Source organism: Alosa pseudoharengus, unplaced genomic scaffold (assembly GCF_046254945.1).
Source record: "Alosa pseudoharengus isolate Yale_2024_CS ecotype anadromous, Long Island Sound unplaced genomic scaffold, YU_APseudo_1.1 YU_APseudo_1.1_scf_9, whole genome shotgun sequence".
NCBI classification, from domain to species: domain Eukaryota; kingdom Metazoa; phylum Chordata; class Actinopteri; order Clupeiformes; family Clupeidae; genus Alosa; species Alosa pseudoharengus.
In genome coordinates this window covers 7730114-7749640 of record NW_027468881.1, presented here as the reverse complement: position 1 = coordinate 7749640, position 19527 = coordinate 7730114, and the positions used below count along the sequence as shown (strand labels likewise).

Sequence of the window (19527 nt, the reverse complement as noted above, 5' to 3'; positions counted from 1 at the left end):
AAATGTTAAAAATAACCCCTTAAATTATTACTTCTGGTGAATTTTGTGGAAACTAAAAATGTACTTAAAATATATTATATTATAATATATTGATAGCATATTACAATACAGCCTATAATAACTTACACAGGTTGTTATATTCAACTCTTTTTAAGTAGGCCTAAGTCTATTGGGAGTTTTATCATCACATACTTTTCTGCATGCACAGAATTCAATTCTAGCGCGCTTTAGAAGTGCAAGGCTAGCAAGAATGAACCATAGAGAGGGGTGACATATAAAGGCTGCATCATCTTGCCTATCCTCCTGTGTCATTGAAAACCGATGGCCAAATGTTTACTTTTTTTGGATGACATGCAATGACAACTGGTAGTAACATTAGACATACTGATAGCTTTGATTAAGCCTGAATGACGCATAGTTATGTGGAGAGACACTGTAGCAGCTAGCCTAGCCCTACTTGGCTGAAGACACTGAACCAGACAGTCGACTTTCCCCGAACATACAGATTGCCAGTCCGCTCCTGGGTAACGTTATGGTAGGCTACGGATGCCATAATGTGTACGTCCTGAAACAGTTTGACTATTTCACAAGAGATGGGCCTAGTTATTTAATCGGCAAATGTTACAAAGTGAAACTAGTTTTCGATAGCTGACTAGTTATGAGAAACACCATCAACAATGGATGTAGCCTAGGCTATAATCTATTGTCAGCTTGTTTAAATGGCACATAACGCATGTTTTCATAACAGTAATAAAACAAATCTTCTACCTCAAAATGACCGACGTCCTCCTCTAGATACTAACGGGTGACTTTTGCCAGAGCCGGTCTACATTTGGCTAGTACTAAAATTGTCTAGTTTTGTGTAGACTAAGTAATGTTCAGTGACATCGACAATCTGTAAGCTCGCGCTCAACATAATTCGCGCGCAAAACATTAACAACAACCGAGCCCATCTCTGACAACAAGCAAACCTTGTCTTCTGAGTCATTCAAAGATTTAGCACTACTTAAGTTACTTATTTTGTGAGGTTTGTAAACATCCTTTGTTTACAGGGCACCTTTTTGCTTGTTTTGATAACTGTGATATAATCAGAAAACAGATGCCTTCAGGTAAAAGGGGAAACTGAATTGCGAGTCTCTTACATTACCATCAGGTAATATATAACAAGGTTAGCTGCTACCGTTACATATGACGATATTCTCTGTGGCTAACTTTAATTTAGCCAGCTAGCGTTAACCTGCTAATCTTACCTTGAATTGAACCGATGTTAACATTAACATTGCCTCACACAAGACAGGTATAACTGAAACAAATCTAACGTTACTGTTTAAACGTAAGAAAGCTACCTACCTAATATTACTTATCTTCATTTTCTCTATTACTTTCCTTGAGAACTGTGATATACAGCTACACAGAAAATCACCAGTGAACGAATTTAGACTTCATTGGCTAAGTTAGCTAACCTAGCTTAAATTAACGTTAGCCTACTGACTAACGTCAACTGATCGCATAATATGGAAACGTTACACTGGCTATAGGCTAACGTTACTGTCATATTAGCTAAGCAAAGTTGATAGAGAACAATTAGAAACTTAATGGTAACTTATACGGAATTAACAATATTTGTAACTTTGTTTTGATAACATTACTAGAGTTAGATTACCTTAAGTCTAGGAAACATTGTGAGTAGAGATGAAGTGGAACAGATACTTGAATTTCAAAAAAAAAAAAAAATCGTAAAAGTATTTTACTGAATTAACTTATTTATTTAGTCTATTTACCAAGGGTTCTGAAATGTACTGAAAGTAACCCTTGTGAAGGAAATTTTACTGGCTGTTTCTGGACAAAGCTCACCTCATGTGACAGTAAAAGCTGATAAAGACTCAAAATCTTGACTCAAATCTTAATTAAGCAAAGACCAATGTAGGTCTGTGTAGGCCTAAACTTTGCTAGTCTGAATTTGTTAGATGTCAAGCCTGCCATGGCATTTTCACCTGATGTTCATCCACAGACACTTATTTTATTTTATGTAATAATAATTGGCACCATGGTTCCTTTGTGTGGTGCCCCTGTTGTTAATCAATAACTTCCGATAGATGCATACAAGGAAAGTAACAATCCTGTTTTGAAAATCTAAGGAGTAGAAAGAACCAATATTTCTGTTTCTGTTTAGATTTTGGGCCTTGGTGACTAGCACATCATGGCACCTCGCCAGGACCAACAGGTAACCCATGTTAATTTTGGACCATCATACTAGAAATTCATAATACCCAAAAACATTCATGCACAATATATGGGCCATTATCTAAGTACTGTAGTTTAAAATATTTTGTTCAAACATATCAATGTTAAAAAAAAAAAAAATCTGCTAACGGTTCTTTTTACCTTTTCAGATTGAGAAATTATTAGATGTGGCACTAAAACAGTGTAGGTTTCAAGGCCTGGAAGACTTCCTGAATGATAAAAACAACGAGACACCTTCAAAATGCTCAAAACAGTTTATCACTAAGTTGGACAAATTTATGATCAGGGTGAGACCTCTAGCTTGCTGGTTCGTTACTGGTGGTTGTCAAAGATTTACTAAATTTCATAGTTTTAAAGTAACCAAGTAACCTTAACCTCATGCTGAACAACTTCAATTAAACAGGAACTGGATCAAAAGCGTGTTAAAAATGCTTGTCTGGGTCTTACAATCCTGCATACATTTGGATGTTGCCTTGTCTCTCCTGGAGGTGAAGGGTTGGCAGGGATGGTGTCTCAAGGGATCGTGGAAAAGATAAGTATTGTAAGGCCTTACCCTGACTTGCATGTTTTTGTTTCTGAGAGGCGCCGTTGCAATGATTGCTTTATGGTTCTTTTTATGTGTGCACATGGAGCAGTGGTTTGAGAAAGCCTGTCACTTATGGGTGGAGGACAGAGCTCAGGGTAATGAGATGCTGCTGCATCTAGAAGAAGACTTCTTTGATGCTCTCATGGTGAGTGAGTTCTAGTGTCTGACAATTTAATTGCATAAAATCGAATCTCTGATTGAGATTTATTCTGTGAGTGAATGATACAAATAATCAGCTTTGGAGCAGTTCTAGCTGTATTGTTATGCGCTGCTGGAATGTGTTGTGTTATGTAGAAATTAATGTATGCATTAACATGGTTGTTTGTATTTTAGTCAGACTGTAATGCTGACAGTGTTGTATGAATACTAATAGTGCTGTTATTTTTCAGGCTATTCATGACAGTGGAAAAGAGGGTATGTCTGTCATTAACAGAGCACAGTGTTTTGCAACCATAATATCCCCAGTAGATTACACCCTGTCAATGCAACCAGTCAACAAGTGTAAACGGTTATGACAGCAAGGGTTTGCCGTCTCTGGGGCTGTCACTAAAATTACAACAATTTGAGAGGGAATATATTCTGTTCGCCTGACCCATAGCCCATATTTGTCACTATTCAGTGCATCAACAACATATTTTTTGATGTCAAAAGTATAAATTATGACACCAAGGATGCCTTAACTGTAACTGCTGCATATAGTAGATGATATGGTAAGCATATCTCTATATCTTTGGGTTGGATTTTAAAATCAAACGTATATGTAGCTTCCACCTGCTCTGGATCTTACATTCATTCCTCATTATACCTCAGTATTTTGAAAACCATATGTATATTTTTTTAAACCATATGTATATTCACATATGTGAATGTTTTGTAAGCCTGTAAAATGTATGGCATGTTATTGGCCTGATTCATTATGGAATAGCTGGTTGATTTTGAAATGAGATATATATATATACTTACATACTACATTACATTATTTACATACTATAATAAAGGCCTTGAAAATGGTGACATTTATGTAGTATGTATAGTATAATATGTAATAGTCATGTCAGAGCTAATTTTATATGTGATTTCAGTCACACTATGGCATTATATGTTATTTTCTAGGTTTTTCCGATAGCCAACGAGAATACAATGTTATTGGAAGGGTTTTCTAAAAGGATCTTTGACACTTAACACTGAAATCTGTTTTCCTCAGGGACTTCTCAGGTGACCGAGTCATTCCTGCCCCTCATTGGCAGGCTGGCTTCTGATTCCCAAGTCCACATATCAGTGCAGAAGGAGGTTAGAGATTTAGCTTTTCTATTACAGTACTTATCTAGTCATAACTGTGCTTTTTACTGTAACTGCTTGAGGCAAAAAGCATAAATATTTCTTTTTCCCTCATAGGCAGTCCAAAAACTTAACATAATCTTGGATGCAATGCCGCCTGAACTGAAGAAAGAAAGGAAAATATTGTCAAAAGAGGCTTCAGTTGTTGTGTATGTGTGCACTCAAAATAAACATTTACTCAAAAGAATAGTGTCTCACTAGAATCCTGCAGTGACAAGAACAATTTATGAAGGATGTTGATTTGATGCTTTTTCTTCTATCACAGAAAAGAACTTGCTGGCAGGATTGTTGAGGGAGGAGGTCAGTTGAAGAAAGACTATTGTGTCTTAAAATAAGGACAGAAAAGGGGTTTCAAAATGAACTGCATCCTTTAAAATCAGTGATTAAAGATGTCTGTTTTCTTGTAGATTATGATCTGCAGGCTGCCATGCTTGAAGCCATTTACAGGATGACAGTTGCTTCCCAGAGAAGAGAATTTGTGCATAGTTGGTTCACAATGGGCTTTGTGGCCTCTGCCTTCCTGAAGATACGGGAACCTCAGTTTGAGACAGTAAGATTATTCCTGTCCGCTTCTGATGAGCTGGTGGATAATAAATAGCATGCCTCACCTGGAGCGCACCACCTGTTACTATTATTTATTTATTTATTCTTTTATTTTCCAGGATTGCAGAAAATTTCTTAACATGGTCAATGGCATGAAAGGTGATATGAGAAGGTATGTAACTTCAGCTGTGTTAAGAGGGCATTGGGCTTCAGTTCGTGCTCCATCTTGAGATAATTTCTTTCTTGTTTGGCAGAGTGTACTCCTACCCATGTCTCGAGGTGTTTTTGGACAAGCACGAGGTCAGTCCCACTTGAGATCCCAATGCGGTAAAAGTTTAGAATAAAATTTATGTCTCTGACTGCTAACACTCTGGGGAATAAATTGTTCCATTGATTAGAACATTATGTAGCTCAAGTGCATTGTGTGCAGCTGCTGATGCCATCTGATGAAAAACTGGAGGAATTCTGGATAGACTTCAATATTGGAAGCCAGAGCATATCATTCTACTGTACCCTAGCCAGCGATGAGACGCAGGAACCCAGCTCGACTGTGAGTCTCTCGCTGAAACATAGCTGGATGCCACAGTGACACTTATTGGTTTTGAGCATGATTGAAGACGATGATTGTAACCTTGTCTTTTATTTCAGTGGGAGACATTTTTCCTGCCCAACAATGAAGTGGAGAGCTATTCAGTGGATGGTAATCAGTCAGCTGAAAATCAAAAGCTTAACCTTACTGTTCAGAACAAAATGTTTGCCGTGGACTGCTTATTATACAAGGAAACTATTTATTCTAAATATAAAAGCTTAAAAAGAGACAAAGACACTTCTCATCTGGTAGCTGAGATGCTGGAGTTTGAAGACATGAAAATGGAAAATCCGCACACTCAGACCTGTGCAGTATATATATTCATTTCAGCTTTCAGCTTAACTATGCAGTTCAGGATAAATTGTATGCCACTGACTTACTGGTCATTCTTGTAGGAACATCATGCCCTGGTGATTAAAACAGTACGTAGCACAAGGGTCCTTTGTACAGTATAGTTAATAATGTTACAGTATTATCTAAGGACACTATCGTAAACGTGCTAATTACCAACCATTTCGTTCGAAAAATTTTAAAACAACGATGTTTTTTAATACTTCAAAATAACATTTGCTAAATGAACCTTACATTTTTCAGTAGCTATACAGTAGGTGTGTAGATTTGAAAAAAATCTACAAATCTAACTAATTTGGTTCTTACCGGGAGTTTAGTGCTTGGCTGGTGGGTGCTTATTCCCAGCCTTTGTCAGGCACATGAACGGTTAGCCCGAGAATTCTCGTCGGCAAATCAAAATTCCACAGGAGCTCCAAGCGGATTTGTACACGCAGCCTTACAACACTGTTTACAGCTCTTCGAGTCGCGGTAAAATGTAATTTTTGGTACATAGCTACTTTAGATAAACTTATGGTGTGGGTGCTTGCGTTTCTTTAGGAATCCGCCGTCTTGGTTTGTATAGAAATTAATATGAAGTGATACATACACGTAAGAGGTTGGACATACGTGACAGTTGGTAATATGTGACGTTCCAATATTTATTGTAAAACATAAAAGCATATGCTCATAGTTCAGCTTTGTTGTTCATGTATAGAGTTAGACTTTTATCAGGTCTGTATGGTTGGTGTTTGTGTTCTTTTCTGTGGTCTATACGCCTCAGTTTGTGTGCTCAGGTCTTGTGTGCTGTTGTGCTTTGCAGAGCAAGAGAACAAGAAAATCCTGAGTGTGCTGCTGACCAGTCCACGCTGTTTAGGGGAAATCTCGGGCTCCAGACTCTCCGTCCACTTCAGCTCCTCCCTGGACGTCCTAGAGGCTGCGCAGAAAGTGTTTGGAACTGCGAAGAGCAAAGTAGGTTGTGTCGCACTACAGGGTACACAGAGATGGGAGCAGGTTTTTTGTTTTGTTTTTTGTTTTCAATTTTCCAAGTGCCAGACCAAACTTATGACTCGGTAATAGACATAATACCAGAAAAGGCTGCATTCCGCATAAACTGATTTTTCGATTAGAATGTCTATCGCGCATGGTTGTTGACAGGCACTTTGCCTAAACATGTCTGTGCAATAGATGTACTACAGAATAGCCATTACTCTTATTGTGTTTTGTTTTAGTTTTGGGTTCCTGAAACTGTTGGCATGTGCTTCCTATTTGCAGACGTAGGCACCTATTTCAAAAGTATATAGATATTGTTGTTCCATGAGGTGCATGTCAGAGGTTTACTGATGACCCCCTTGGCTGATAACGAATATATTTCTTTTTTATTTGTCCACAGGGGGGCATAAGAGGTCTTACAAAAGTTAAATTTGATGTTAATAATGAGCCCCTGCGGCCTCAGTAGCAGGTTTTCATGAATTATAAAAGACTCAATGCAGTGAGATTATGTTTCACCTCTCAGTGAGTGCCTTTGAGTGGCCTAATGAATAATTTAAAAGGCAGAATTAATTCATGATAAACACTCCTTTCAGAGATTTGTTGGAAAGAAGGGCACTTCTGTGGTGAAGACCACTGTCCAGATCATCCTGGATGAAACCAACTCACAGGTAAGCTAGGTGAACAGCTTCAGCTGTAGAGAACTTTATTCCAAAACTACTTCATCATCAATAAACATATGTAATTTACAAGATCCATAACAGTCCCCTAGTTTGATTTGTGGCATGTTTTTTTTTTTGCCAAAGTCAGTGTATTATCTCATTGCAAATGCATCCTGCAACTGAGCTATTCAGCCAACATCATAATCTGTGACAGTCCCTTGATTATTCTCCATCATACCCCACCGACATGCAGGCTGACCAGCCAGCACCTTGATCTGTGGCGTGCAGTCTTTCTTACCAATATGATTTGAGGCAGGCTGGCTACCACAAAGGGTTTCATAGCCAGAAAAACAAATCAAAAAGATTTTCTGCTTACAGCTGACTTTTGTTATTGTTTCCAGACAAATTGCACTTGATTGCATTTGATTTGATTTGTCTTGTTTTGGTTTTAGTTTAAAGAAGTGATATTTCCATAAACTGAAGTCTGGGGTGGTTATGCTTTTGTGTCAATAAAAACAGGTCCTCATTCCAGACAGCCAGATCTCCCTCAGCCAGCGTTCAGAGAGAGAGCAGCCAGCCATGAACATGTCCACCACCTGCAAGCCGCTTCCCCCTAGTGTCCCTCTGCAGAATAGCATCCCCAAACCCCAACTCCCCAAGGCAAGATTACTGAGCTGATGTCTTTGGCTGGGCTTTCTCTGCACAAACCTACCCAGTGTTTCGGTTTTCATTTGTCCTGCTGTTTCAGTTCTGAACATCACTTTTTTTTCCTTCTCTTCCCTTCGCAATGTTGATCCTCCTGCTTTTTCTCCCCACCTATAGAGTGTGACCCTGGGGAGGCCGAAGATCTCAGAGTCGTCAATGTTTATCTCCAGCAGCAGCAGCGGCGGCCGTAGGCTGAGAGAAGACCCCTGCACAGCTGTAATGCCCTCATGTGGGTGGCCCTGCAGCACGTCCATTACACACCTTTCACACAGATGAAAAAAGAAGGCCGCTTTTGTTTTCAAAGCCGTCAGATCAAAATCCCTCCTCAGAACAGGGTGTACTGTACTCTCCTTCTCTGCCCATCCCACCCTCTCTCTGCGATTCGTTTACTGTCTCCCGTACTTCTGTCTTTAACACCTGAGGATTTAGGGTTGTTTTGTTCCATTCCTCAACGGCAGAGCTGTTCCTTTCCTGTGTATTTCATAACGTGTGTGTGTGTGTGTGTGTGTATGTGTGTGTGTGTTTGTTCCCTGACCCCAGCCACCCCCAGAGGGAAGGTGAAGCCAGCCCTGCAGATGATCAGCTCAGTGGAGAGGAAGCACGAGCTGAGCCTGAGAGAGATGGTGGTGACCAAGACCTCCCACAGCATGAAGCGCTCTCCTGAGCTCCCAGACACCAGCAAAGAGCAGGTAGCCATATTGCACTATAACAGAACCCACAAGCCAGAACACAGGGGTGCATTTTTAAACGGAATTCCGTTTTTTTCGACTTGAAAAAATAACACAGGCCATTGTTATGTAGGCTATAACAGGCCGCTGACAATGACGACGGGTTTTGTGCTTCACATCTTTCCGAATATCACGCCGCAAGTATTCCGTTTACTAGTGGATTTCATTGAAAGTGAAAGTAGACGGGTTGATCAGCTGCGTTCTGAAGAATGCTTGATTCAAGTGCAGTGTGTGTGGCAAACTAGTTTCTCAGCAGAAGCCATGAAACGGTAAAGGTCAACAAATTGATTTAAAAAGACATCATGTATGAAGTTGTTTTTTTCTCGTTTTGGCTTTGCATCGGGTTCGCTGTCAGGATTTTCCGATAATGAATCTTGTGATGCTGATATTTCTGCTAGCTGTGACTAGCCTAACCTTGCAGGTTTTCATAGTTTTAACCACAAAGCCTGTCTACCTTGTTTAGTTACTTGTCATTTCGCCTTTGTCCAGCCGTTCACCTCTGTGAACCTTGCTTGAACCCGGCTTGTCTATTATTTCGGGATGCCATCTCACCATGAGAAGATGTAGTAAACATTGGTCTTGCACATAATATTGAGCTAAATATTTAGTGGAAATAGCCTACTGTAGCATTGTGCTGATAGATAAAAGTCGCCTATTTAAAGGCGCAGTCCGCATTTTAACCCTAGCGCTCCATTTAGTGTGTGTGCTTGTAAAACTTGTGTTGTAGCTGGTTAGCCTACACAATCCTGGCGCAGTAGCTTAAAACAGTAAGAGCCTACCATTTATTTTAGGAGGAGAGGTGTAGGACCTACAGTGTTACTTTGGGAAGAGAGGAATCGATGTAATTTGATTCTCTTTGGAACTGAAATATTAACAACCTTCAAGTTGCAACCTCTTCAATCAGCATCAATATCAGTAGGCCTATCACATGATTCACTATTTTGTACGTAGGCCCAGAGGACGGTTAGGGGGCAGGCTATATATTATTATCAAGCAGGCCTATAGTAAATAATTTAGTCAACATTTTAACTCAATATTGGTTTAAGTTATAAACAAAACATGTTATAAATTGAAAAAATCCATGGTTCTGCGTCACTGTTGGCAAAATAATCATGATGGCCTATATATTTCAGCCATATTTGTTTTAGTCTTGTGTAGGCCTAGGCTACTTTGCTCTATTATAAATTAGTTGCTATAGTGTTTGAAATATATGTATCTCAATGTATCAATACTTCCCATAAAAGTCATCAGATGTCATAATTTAAGGGGTTATTTTTCAAAATTTTCTTAGTTTTTGGCCCAAACATATTTTCTTTAAGGCCCTTTTCCAGTGCCACTCCTGCATAGGATTTGTCTCATGAATTTTATGAAGTGTAGGTGATGTAAATATATATGGTAGTCAACACTATAGTACACTAAAGTACTCAAACCATCGGGGGGGGGGGGGGGGGTCACTCCGTGCTGAGAACATGAGAGAACGGACTAAACCGGAACAGGCACACTTAATCTGCGTGCACACCTGAAGCAGCGGGGTGTCCAAATCCTCTCTGGCCTCCCTTTATACTTGAACTTATAAAGTATTCCAGATGCTGGAATGTTCGGTCATATGTTGCGTTTTTAAAGGAACCGTTAATTTCTTTTACAGTTTTTTTCAGTCGCTAACAAGCACTTACCCATACTTATTTTTTATTTATTTTATTTATTAATTTGTTTGTTGTCTGTCTTGTATGTCTTGGTGTCATGGGTATGCTGGCGACTACGCCGCTCCGTCCGGCATCTTTTGCGTTTGTTATTTCTTAAATGTAGTTCTATGTCTTGGTGTCACGGGTACGCTGGCGACTACGCCGCTCCGTCCGCTTTTGTCTTTGTTAGTCTATGTGTCAATGACAATGTCTTATATGTGGAGCGCTTTGGGTTGCACTCTGTGCATGTTAAATGCACTATACAAATAAAACTGACTTGAACTGACTTGACTTGAAATCTGACTCAAAATAAAATGATTCTGTCAAAGACTTGTTTTCACTTCACTAGGTACATGCAGTCAATCAAAGTACACCAGGTTTCAAAATACTGGCTATTGTTGACTTTACAAAAACTGCATAGACTTTTATGTTTCAGTTTTACAGGTATTTGCATGCAATTTTTACACTAAATTTCTTTGTTGGGAACTGTATGTCCACATGTTATGTTCACATTCAAAAGCATTCCAGTAAAAAGCAAACCATTTTTTTCCCTTTACTGTTTACTACAGGAGGTACAGTAGAAATACTGTTTACAGTATGATAGAGCAGAAAAAGTTTTACAGTATTGCTTACAGTGAACAAAATATCCATGAAACACACAAGCATTCTGAACAAAAAAACAACAGCAAAAAGCCCAGATAAAAAGGGAGGAGCTAAAAAAAAACGAAAAATTACTGTATCTAATCTCTGCGATATTCAGGCCATATGTTAGGCCACATGTTTTCATCAACATCGCATTGATTACATGGTCAATGATAATGGCACGAATTTCATCACTGACAACAGTTCTTGCAGCCTTTGGAATGCCACCACCACACATTCTTACACCTCTACCTTGCCCTCTTCTTGGGCCTGCTCTTCTCCCTGGCCCTGCTCCTCTCACTGCTCCTGCATCTCTCACTGGGCCTGCTCCTTTGGGCCCCTTGCTCTTACTCTTCCTCATCCAGACATTACAGTGTTTGTCTTTTTCTGTTTCTGTTTCTAAAAACATCACTCCTCAAAGTGCTCCTTTTACTGTATAAGTGTCAATGTAATAGAAAAAAATAACCCCTGCCACTGAGTCTAAGCCAGACTGGAATCAGCTTTGGTTGGTCCAATTTACCCAACATAAATCAATTGTGTGTCAATTATTCAATTGTTTGTTTATTATCAGCTGAGATACAGTATATTGTTTTTGAACTGATATCATTGTACAAGCAGAGGTTTTTATACTGTATCTAAGGTTTGGAATATTGTTTTTGCTATTGTGGGATGATAGTGGGACTGCAAAAACAATACATAATTTTGTTGGGAGGTATAGCTTGTCTGTTAAGAAAATGTAAGCATTGTGGAAAGTGTTCACTGACTGCATATCGTGTGAAAACGACATGCAATGTGTGAATGGTATGGCCACAAAAGACCGATGCTGTGCTAATTGTATCTAGAGTTTTGAAAATGTGACAACTGGTTGGACAAACGCTTGTTAGCGACTGAAAAAAAACTGTAACTTCATTTTATTTTTTGAGTTGTCATATAAGTTACAGAAACATTTAATTGGGCTTGCCTGAATTTTGATGCATTTTGATTTTGATCACATCGGTGTATCTGATATAGGCGGGCCAGAGGCGAGCTAAACAGATGAGAGTCATAGTGTTATCCAATTGCGTTGAAGCGTTTGGTAACTACCTCGGAAGGTACAGCCTGTGTATGGTAACTTAATCATGTATTTTACTCATACAGACCTAGAAAAAGTTTCAAATGACTGAAAACACTTACTGGATCTCTCCTCATTATTGCCAGCACAAAGTGGAACAAATGTTTAATGGGAACTTATCACATAGACTTTGTTTTCTCAACTGCTTACATCTATTTTTGATTTCGTTGCCACCATAGTTAACTGAGGCGTGCCGTGAGCGTGTCAACTGCGTGGTGTGTCCGTTTTCATTTTGGCTCCCATGCTAGAGGTTTGAGGTTAGAGGTTGTACACTGCCTGCATGACATGCACGTCTCAGGCACGGCTAGAGCCGCGCTAAAAACGCGTGCATGCTAGGAATAGGATCAACGCCTATTTTTCACGCGACACGCAAGCTTGTTGCAGCCGCCACACAACAGACAGCCACAACAGGCAACCGGCCTGATCAGACAACTGTCTTCCGACGCTCTGGCTGCCCAAACGCAACGCCAACGGTCTCGCCGCTGCTCACCAGCGGGAGACGCTGGCTCTCACATAGAGCTCTCTTCCATTCGTCAGGACAAATGTAGACGTCCTGCGTCTCATCTCATGTGTCACACACAAGTTCTTTTAGACGTCATAGACCCGAAATTGCGTTGTTGAAGTTTGAGTTAGCTCTGCTGAAGCATGCTGTGATGCACATGGTTAGAGTGGTAGCGCAGGGTGTGTGTGTGTGTGTGCGTGTGTGTTTATATGTCTAGCAGGAAAAAATCACAGATGTGTGTGTGTGTGTGCTGGTGTGTGTTATCTTCAGCAGTCCATCCCAGTATACGTCCCTCCATGCAGCGCCAATCCAAGGCCCGACCCAAAGAGAGGCCATGAGGCAGAGAAGTTCCGCAGGGTAAGTTAAGAGACTTTTTCTTTCTCCTCCACATCTTTCTCCTGCTCCTCCTTCTCTCCATCCTTTTCTCCTTTCCTCCTCCTATGTTTCTTCCTTACCCCTCTCGCTTTCCTCCTCTTCTTCACATTGCTGTATACGTGGTTACATGTCACAATGCTCCACGTGGTGTGTACTGTGTTGTATGTATGTATGTATGCATGCACTGATGCTTTTCACACATGAAGTTTCTAACGGAGAAATAAAGTTCTTTGAATTGTAATTCTTTCCCTTCTCTTCCTGCCAAGTTTGTTTTATTTAACGGCACTCTTTTTTCTCGCTCATTCTTCTCATCTCTCCATCCCTCTTCCGTCCCTCCTCCTAATCCTCCACCTCATCCTCATCTTGCTGAATTTATTTTACTTAGAACTCCTCTTTGCTATCTGCCCCCCTCTCTCTTGCTCAGCTTCATACCCCCCCCCCCTCCCCCTCTCTCTCACTCTTTATACTTCTCAGTTTCTTTTGGCCTCACGATTCGTGGTGTGTTGTTGTCTCCCCTGCAGCACATTCCTGTGGACAAAGTGCTGGAGATGGTGCAGACAGAGGAGCCCTGTGTTGCAGAGGAGCCTCTGGGTACAAAAGCCCTTATTGCTGCTCTCTTTTATTGAAAGCCAGTTAGCTTGTAATGTCATAGTAATGCAATGGTTGTATTTTCATTCAGCGTAATTACTTTTTCTCATTTTCATCCCTCAGATGAAAGCATAGTCCCAGACTCCCAGCCTACCAACAGAAAAGAGAGCAGCATGTAAGACTACAACATTTCTTTTTTTTTACCTTTTTTTTTCGCTCATAGCTACAGTAGGATTGTCTCTGTATCTGTTTTCATAGATGTACAATTACAGTTATGCAATTTGTTAATGCACACTGTTCTCATCCTGTCCTCGTGAACAGCCAGATAATTGGTTTGTGTTCAGTCAGTTGGTTTTTGTATGTGCATATGTGTTTTTGTGTGTGTGTGTGTGTGTGTGTGTGTGTGTGTCTCAGGCTTCCTGGTCTCTGGAGCAGTGGCTTCTCCAAGCAGAAGTGGTCTGTGTGCGACTCAGTGGTTTCAGGACAGAGGAGCAACTCCTCCCTGGGTGCTCCCAAACCTGGTGATGGTCTCTGCTCCACCCTCACACCAATGCTAATACAAAAAGCAGTTTTTGCCCATCGCTTACACACTAAAAATGAATGCTTAGACCAAAGCCTCAGTACCCAAACTTCTTGTAACATACCTTAAACATAGTGTAACCATAGCTTAAACACATTTTCTGCTTTGCAAGTTGTTTGCAATTCTGCAACACACTTATTGTAAAACACTACACACGGTTTCTTATATTAGACACTTGGTTCAAAAATTTAATTTCCTGCTATCATTGGGAAAACACTTCCATTCAAAATGCAAAACACATCTGGTAATGGTAATAGCCAGAAAAAAGAAAAGATATCTGCACACTGTTGTATGCTCCCAATTTAATGGTAGGCTACAACGTTTCAACCACTCAGGCCCTGTAAGCTGATTAATGGAGCATTTCTATTTTTGAGTTTCACAAAGGACTGAGAAAATTACAATACAGATAGTAGATCAGAGTGTTTTGTATAAAGCACATCAGTGTGTTGCTGCTGATTTGAAAGAGTAATTCAATATGGTGCATATGTGTATCATTTTGTTGTAAGAATAACATTTTTAGAAAGGATTGTCGATTGCAGTGTTTCTTTTTTGCATAGATGTGAGTTGTTTATCTCTGTTATAATAAAACTTGATTTTATTTGTAATGCACTTTACATTCACAAGAAATCTCATCAGATCAACAGTAAAAGAAATACAGTAAAATCACATTTGGATACCATAAAAAGGCAGCATCCATCAGGGTTAAAATCAGCAGCTAGTCCGGTTAATATGTAATCCAATATATTTTTTGTCAGATTCAGCTAATTTTCTATCTTGTATGTCCTGAGCCATAAACAGTTCTAGACAGTCAACATACTTCAGGAGCATGGAACAGAGGTGTGTGATTTGATTGGCTGTTGACCTAAAATATCAACCAGAATTGTACTACCTTCAAGCATTAGAAGCATTTGAGACCAGATTACAGTTTTTAACAACTGTTTACACACTGTTTATTTTTTTCAAAACTCTACACACAAACCCCACAATTGCTCACACAAAATGCAAAATGCCTCAAATCCCCAGCAAAATGATACCCTGGAAAATCCAGAGTTTTCGCGGGAGCACATTTTTGAATTTGCTCAGCGAGTCACTCATTACTTATGTCCCTTGCATTGTGGGACACCAATCACATCGGTGTATCTGATAGGCGATAATTAAAAGCAACACACACCTCCCGCCTTACGTTGTCCATAAATAAATAGGCTAATATCTTGCATTGTAGCTAGTATGTGCAACTCTACCAGAGTAGGCGATAGAAGTAGGCCTACCTCAACACAGACTCTCAATGAATCATTGCCCTGTGCACTCTCTCTCTATTTCCCTCTCAACAGGCGCATCCCTCCGCAGCATGCACATGTAATCCAAACATTCACAATCGTGCAAGACGACTGGCTAAATTGCTATTAAATCCGGTTAGCATCATTAGCACGCTGCACGAATTTGTTCAAAACTGTTGCATTCAAATTGACTGCTAAATTCTAATAATCTCAATCCTGATGCAAATGGAAAAGACTCAAACGGGCCTGTCCCAAAGATATAAAGTATTCATTTGAAACTTAAACACGTGTGGGGAAACTGAACAGTCTAACCAGTATTAGACTGTTCATTAAGCTACTTTGTTTAGGCTACAATATTTCCAGGCTTCAACCAGTGCTGCTTTTCATTCAGACTTATGTGTACATTTATTTTTTTGAGTGTTTTTCATGATTGTGTTGCTATTTCTTTTCCCTGTTTGCTTTGATTGATAACTGAGGTGATTAAAATCAGAGGAAGGTTAAGTTTACAGTTTTTTCTGAATGCTTAAACACATTTTTTGTAACTATGGCTTTTTTTGCAAAACTCTACACACAAATGGCAAAACCACTCACTGAGTTCGCAAAACTAAAAGCACAAACACTGCTTTGCACTCAGTTTGCAATTTTGTAACACACACTTTGCACAACTGTAGGCACAATGGCTATTATTTACACTATTTTGCCAACTCTCTGGCACACTTTCTCATGTGAAAACTGTTTTAGATAATTAGTTCACTTTGCAATCAGCCTAAGCACTATAAATAAGCCACAGGTAATGTACAATGGGTACAATGGAGTGCGCAGGAAGAGTGAGAAGAGAAAGAAATAGCCCTTTTACAGACAAAAAAACAGTCTACATGTGGGGATATTGTCATGTCAGGCCTGGATACGTCATTCCAGAATATATTTTTCCCGGTGCCTTGGACTAGGACATTGCATATGATGTAGACAGAATTTTGAGAGAGACGACCCGATGTAGACTGATTTGTTTTGTCTCAGTGAAAAGCTATTTTGTGTTTTTACTTGGAAAAACACACTTGTGTTTGTTTTGATGTGTGTAAATAATAATAATACTTGAAGTTTGGATCCCTGTATGTTTACAGAACTATGACAAAAGTATGACCTCAAACTGACATAGTCTACCTTGTGCACAGAGAAAGCAAAAGCCAGATGTGTTTTTTATTCATACCATCAGTGTGTTGTTGGCACATTGTGTGCTTACTATTGTGATGGCTTGTGTTTACTGTTAGATACGAAAACACCATTTTTACGAAGGTGTGAAGAGTTAAGCAAGGTGTGTTAGCTTTTGCAAGAGAACTACAATGTTTTGCTGATTGGGTGAGAGGTTTTGCCATTTGTGTGTAGAGTTTTGCAAAAAAAGCCATAGTTACAAAAAATGTGCTTAAGCAATCAGAAAAAACTGTAAAATAAAAGTGTTTAAATTGAACTTTTTTTCCCTTCTGGTCCTTATCTGAAATAGATTTTTTTTTAAATCAATAATTAATAATAAATAATTCAATAATATGAAATACTTATATCGTGATAAAGTTTTCAGCCATATCGCCCAGCCCTAGGCCAGAGGCGAGCTAAACAGATGAGAGTCATAGTGTTATCCAATTGCGTCGAAGTCCGGAATCAGTCAGTAAACATTGGTCGTATAGTGTTATCCAATTGCGTGCAGTGAAATTTTCAATGCATGCTTGATGCCACACCTGGAGTTGGGCCATTACATTTTTCATGGCCAGACCATTAATCTTTCGGATTTGGATCTGGAATCTCCAGGCGAGCAAAATGACACACATCATTAAAAATGTCATACACATCTCTGAAGCAAAAATTTGCCTCACATTTTAAACACTTTTGTCATAATATGACATTTTGGATACATCATAAACACACTGTTGCTCAAAACCTAAAGCTCTTCTGTCTTTCATGGGCTTCTATGTATATTTCCATGTAAAAGTGAGTCATCTACAGAGAGAAGTTGAATTACACAGTAAACATGTAAGCAATATTGAAACCAAAGATATGGAGTTTTAAAAAAGCTGTTTTTGGCAAAGACAGAAATTTCCAAAGAAAGAAATGACTGACTACTATCAAATTACTTTGCTTTTTCCAAAGAAAATATATTACTCTGTGTGTGTGTGCATGGGGGGGTGTATATTCATAGGCCTATAGACCCTTTCAGCTGCAGAAACAAACGTGTTTTCCTAAGGCATTTCCAGAGGCACAGAAAACAACATTGAGCTAATGGTAACTTGGGGACAAAGGACAGAGGGGGGACAAGTAAAGTAAAGTCAACTTTTTGTAGAACATTACGCTAAAGTCCAATTCATTTTTATTTCAAAGTATCTGGATTGTTCTGAACATTTCAACTGTAAATCCTCTAGGAACAGATTGAAAGGGTCTACTCTATACCTATATAGTATATATATATAGGTATAGAGTATATCTATTCATAGGCCTATACTAATGCAATGATCGGATGGTGTTCAGTAAAGTAATGAGTGTTTGTAAAAGTACATTGAGGACTGAGTGTGAATAAGTATCGATTAAGTCTGGCATTACTTCCTGTTAGATTTTTGTGTTGTGTCACAATTGTGTCACAAGCAAAGATTTAATGTGTAAGCAGTTGAAAAAAACTGTAAATGTTTACAGTTTCATAGATTGATCCTACTGTGGAGTGAATGATTTATCAATAGGAGAGATGTAGGCACTTTCTTAGAACAGGTGATTTAGTTCAGGTTTTTATTTACATTAATTTAAATTAAACAAGAAACTCGTTTTAAATCGTGTTTCTTACCTTGTAACATCCACATAGTTCTGCCAAACTTATGCTAACCGTTCGCTAGCTTGTAAACAAATCCATGTGCTTTATCGTTACCTTTTCCCAGTTTGAAATAACTTAATGCGCAATTTCTCCAGCAGAGGGGGAAATCCTGCCAAGTCCCTTTAATTCAGTCAATACAGCTCATTAAACTGGGCAGTGTCTGTGCACTTACAGTGTATTTTAAAGCACCCAGGACCCATTACCCTGCGTATTGAGTCAGTGTGCTGTCTGCCCGGGTTTTTTTTATTGACATGCAGCCAGCAACTGTTTATATCTACAGTATAGCCGGTAGTTGATTTAGTCAGTGCTACGAATAAGAACTTGTGGAGTTTCTTCACACTTTGGTGTCTTAGCATGTTCCTGTGTGTGTGTGTGTGTGTGTGTGTGTGTGTGTGTGTGTGTGTGTGTGTGTGTGCGTGCATACATGCATGTGTACGCGTGTGTCTCATCACATGTGCTGTCTGTCTGTGCCCTCCAGACCCTGCCCCCAAGCCCACTCCGGAAAAAGGAGAGCCGCAGCCTCAGCAGTGGCGGCCCCCCTCAGCCCAGCGCAACTCCAAGGAGGTCAACCAGAAAGAGCTGCACACTCAGCTTACCCAGAAGCTGGAGGCCCTGGTCAAGAAAAGGGAGCAGGGCACGCCGGCCAAGGGGCCCCTCACTGGCACAGCAGCCTCCAGCCAGTCCCAGACACCCTGCCGAGATGGAGCCGGAGCACCAGGCTCAGGTAAGACCAGAGCTGTGCCTGGGATGGTGCCCGTGCCGAAGTCTCTCAAGCAAACACCAGCCAAGGCTCTGTCAGAGAAAACAACCAATTCTAAAGCTGAAGCGGCTCCGTCGGACGTCACCAAGAAACCGGCCCGAGGGAGTGCTGCCAAAGAGAAGGCGAGTGTGTGTGTGTGTGTGTGTGTGTGTGTGTGTGTGTGTGTGTTAGGATATTTTACTGGGGTTTCATCCAAAACAGGGAGCCTACAGTGGCCCCATAAACTGCACTCACTGGACAAACAGAAACAAGAAACAATAGTAGTGAACACTGTAAAAAAAGTGGTAACAAGGGGCTTCTACCAGCCAACTGGAAGTTTGAAAGCAGAAAGACAGTACAGACGAGGGTCAAAATATAAGCCTTTCAGTCCCTCATGTTTATAGTGTGGGACCTGCTCTTATATCACTGCTGTCTTGAGATCTGAACTCAATTTGATGAATGAATGAATTT

General features: G+C 39.9%; 1 protein-coding gene across 1 annotated transcript; it reads left to right on the top strand.

Annotated features, from left to right (window-relative positions):
* The first annotated feature begins 2870 nt into the window (after window positions 1–2870).
* Window positions 2871–19501, top strand: LOC143114944 (synaptonemal complex protein 2-like). Its single transcript, XM_076276789.1, has 20 exons — window positions 2871–2975; window positions 3220–3244; window positions 4035–4120; window positions 4226–4317; window positions 4434–4468; window positions 4576–4718; window positions 4831–4883; window positions 4966–5011; window positions 5142–5261; window positions 5360–5411; window positions 6451–6599; window positions 7214–7288; window positions 8102–8213; window positions 8525–8673; window positions 12920–13006; window positions 13546–13615; window positions 13736–13787; window positions 14027–14139; window positions 18796–19203; window positions 19461–19501. Exons 1-20 carry the CDS (start codon window positions 2871–2873, stop codon window positions 19499–19501), a joined length of 2013 nt encoding a protein of 670 aa, XP_076132904.1.
* Window positions 19502–19527: the final 26 nt, after the last annotated feature.